This window comes from Austrofundulus limnaeus, unplaced genomic scaffold (assembly GCF_001266775.1).
Source record: "Austrofundulus limnaeus strain Quisiro unplaced genomic scaffold, Austrofundulus_limnaeus-1.0 Scaffold46, whole genome shotgun sequence".
Classification (NCBI taxonomy): Eukaryota; Metazoa; Chordata; class Actinopteri; order Cyprinodontiformes; family Rivulidae; genus Austrofundulus; species Austrofundulus limnaeus.
Window position 1 is genome coordinate 466453 of NW_013952448.1, and position 3146 is coordinate 469598.

Genomic DNA, 3146 nt, shown 5'->3' on the forward strand with positions numbered 1-3146 from the left:
CATTAAATTCCAGTGAAATATATTTATGTTTGTGGTTGTAATGTGACAAAATATGGAAAAGTTCAAGGGGTATGAATACTTTTGCAAACCACTGTATCTGCTCCATTTTTGATCTCAATGTCCATCTTTAAATGCCATGAGCAATCCCCACCCCACCTGYCAATCATTTGGGGGGTGGCACCTTGGGTGGTCAAGCGGGTGTCAGGGGGTGGCACTTGCCACACCGGGCACCCCTCTGGCTCCGCTTCTGTGTGTGATCTCATGCAGATATGTTTCAGTGTATGTGTCAAGAATGACTCTCAGCTACTACCACACAAAGTTTTAGCTCAGTTTTTGTAAAATTGAGAGTTTTATAGATATTTTTGTGTTGGATAAGGTCTATAAACTGCAGCAGCCTTCTTGGATTGGATAGTCTCCAAATGCTAATCAGTTGCAGATATATCAGTGTTTACTTTCTGAAAGCTTTATTAAAACCCATTGGGTGGTTCATGAAATATTTTGCTAACAGACAAAGACACTCAGCTCCAATAATTCATGGTAAAGTTGCAAAGCAACCTGTTAGGAGTTACGCTCAGATAAATTTTCCACAATAAATTTGAGATTGGTATCAATGAAATTAGCTGAGTTAAAGCCATTTTTATATTTACTAAATTTGCTTAGCTGTGGTGGCCATCTTGAATGGAGTTGACCTCTAATCAGTTTTAGATGTCTATTTGTTGATTGCTTTCTGACAGACAGTTTCAACAACCATCATCAAGTGGTTCAGGAGATATTTTGACAAGGTGACGAAAAAACAAAACACATGGACGGAAACGGGCCAACACATTATTTTGCCTTTGGCAGTGGGTGCTAACCACAAAGAACAAAGAAAATGGGATGAAAAGGTCAATAAAGGAACTTGTTGAAGGAAAGATAATGCCCAGATCCAACCAGTGTGTTTTTTTATGCAACAGTTCCATCAAGTGGCTCAAACACCAAACTACACCAAGGATGTTCCTTTTACTTTTCATTTTGCTCATGTTTTGCTGATTTCATTTCAGTGCTTCACCCTTTAAGAGTCACCCTTTTAGAAACTACGCCTCCTCTTTATGACATGCATTGCATGGTAAACCTCTATAAGAGGATGTGGAAATGTGAGCACATCTCAGTAAACAAAGCTAACTTTATTTTGGGTTTGAGCAACAATCTTTTGAAACACTGGAAGTTGTCTTCTGCTTTTCTGATAGTGTTTCAAGGGTTTGACAAAAACATTTCCTTCTAGGTCATCATTTCCTCTCTGTTTCACTGTGGAGGGGCTTGGTAACAGAGCAGGTTTCGCTTTCACACGTGGAATGAGGAAGAGCCTGAGCTGTTTGACTGTATTTGCTCAAATATTAGATGAAGGGAGGAGTTCTTGTTGTGGTGAGTGTTATGATTTTGTTGTGTTTCCAGATGGRTTTTCTCACATTCTTAATAAGTGTTTAAACCTTTTTCTTAGAGAACTGCTTAACACCGTCCACACGATGTTTGGCTGTAACTATTGTGTGTGGATTCTTGTGTTTTTGTGACACTCGAGGCAGCAGGCACAGGACAGGAGGCCATGAGCAATGGGAGCTGACACACGTGAAGCATGTTCACCCAGGAGCTGCTGCTGAAACAGCGCACAGAGTTTCTCCACGCTCTCTGCAGCTCCGGCTCAGGCCAACATCTGGAAAGAGTTCTGGATATTCTGCTGGCGAAGGGTGAACTTGGATGGGAAGACTACCAAAGCATCCAGGTCCCAGGGAGGACACTGTACTCTAACGCCAGGCAGCTGTTGGATCTGGTGTACACCAAAGGGGAAGAAAGCTGCGGGCTCTTCATCACAGCTGTCGAACAGGTCCTACCAGAAGCGCAAAGAGCAGGGCTCTCGTTCTCAGGATGCCCTTCGAGTTTGGAGGGAAATGAACAGACCCAGAGTCCATCTGCTGAGACGCTCCTGGCCCAAAGGCCGAGTCTTGTTTTAAAGCTTCAACACTGCATTGATGATGTTCTGGAAGTTCTTGTTGAGTTGGGTCAATTTTCCTCAGAAGAACGTGATGAAGTCCAGCTGCCTGTTCACACTCCCTCTCAACAGGTACCGTCAGCACCCACCATTTTTTTTAAATACCCACAATATGAATCAGTTTGATCATTTATCATCACATTATCATCCGGTTTTCTCTTGCAGGTGATCATGCCCATCATGTATGTGTCTGCATGTGTTACTAAAATATCTCAGTGGTCAGATGCCAACAAAATCTTCAGGAAATAATCTTTGGGTGTACCTCTACAACTGATTACCTAGATTTTGAAGCCACCTCAATTCAAGATGGCCAACACAATCAAGAGACCTTATAAAAAACAAAAATAACTACAATTCAACCAGTTTCACAGATACTGAAGTAAAATATTTGGTGAATGCCAAACATTGCACAATATGTTTGCCTAAAACTTTGGTGTTATCTGATCTGGTCAAACCTGTCTCTCTGTTAGCAAAATATCTCATAAACCACTTGCAATCAATGGTTATACATCTACCCATGATTAACTTTTTTCAAATTTTTATTCATTTCATTAAAAAAAACTAAACACATTTTCATGCAACAAAATAATACAACTCAAACAAAATGAAAGGTAGCATAAGAAGAAAAAATATTATATCTGCCCTTAACATCTGGAGACAATCTAATGTATGTCCTCTGCCACAGCTAATCTACATTWGCCAACACAAAAACAGCTTTAACTCAAATAGTTTCACAGCTGTTCAGCTGAAATGTGGTGGTAGCTGACATCCAATCACAACACATACTGCAAATGTAAATCTTAGATCTGTGGGAAGCCTGTTCATTTCCATTTTAAATGGAGCCACATTTGTAAGGAACATACATTTATGGATGAGCAGTAGAGCTGATCATGTGCATTTTGCACAGAATAAATTAGCCAATATTTTCTGCCATTGCAAAACTGCTTATTCTGCTCTTGTTAATGACACTTGTTTTGATTTTTCAGTACCCCCGGGTACTGCCAATCAGGTGCACACTATACGATTTATTGCCAAGAAGCACTGTTATAACAAATTTTGTGCTGATGGTGTGCTTGTTTGTCTTTGTGTCTATGGTGTATAATGATGTGATTGTGATGCTGTA

General features: G+C 40.3%; 1 protein-coding gene across 1 annotated transcript in view; it reads left to right on the plus strand.

Moving 5' to 3' along the window:
• The first annotated feature begins 1298 nt into the window (after window positions 1-1298).
• nod2 (nucleotide-binding oligomerization domain containing 2) overlaps window positions 1299-3146 on the plus strand; it is a 9286-nt gene continuing 7438 nt past the window's right edge. Inside the window, exons 1-2 of the mRNA XM_014007955.1 lie at window positions 1299-1401; window positions 1556-2095. Of these exons, the coding sequence (XP_013863409.1) occupies window positions 1610-2095 (486 nt within the window). The 5' untranslated portion in view covers window positions 1299-1401; window positions 1556-1609. The remainder of the gene's footprint in view (window positions 1402-1555; window positions 2096-3146) is intronic.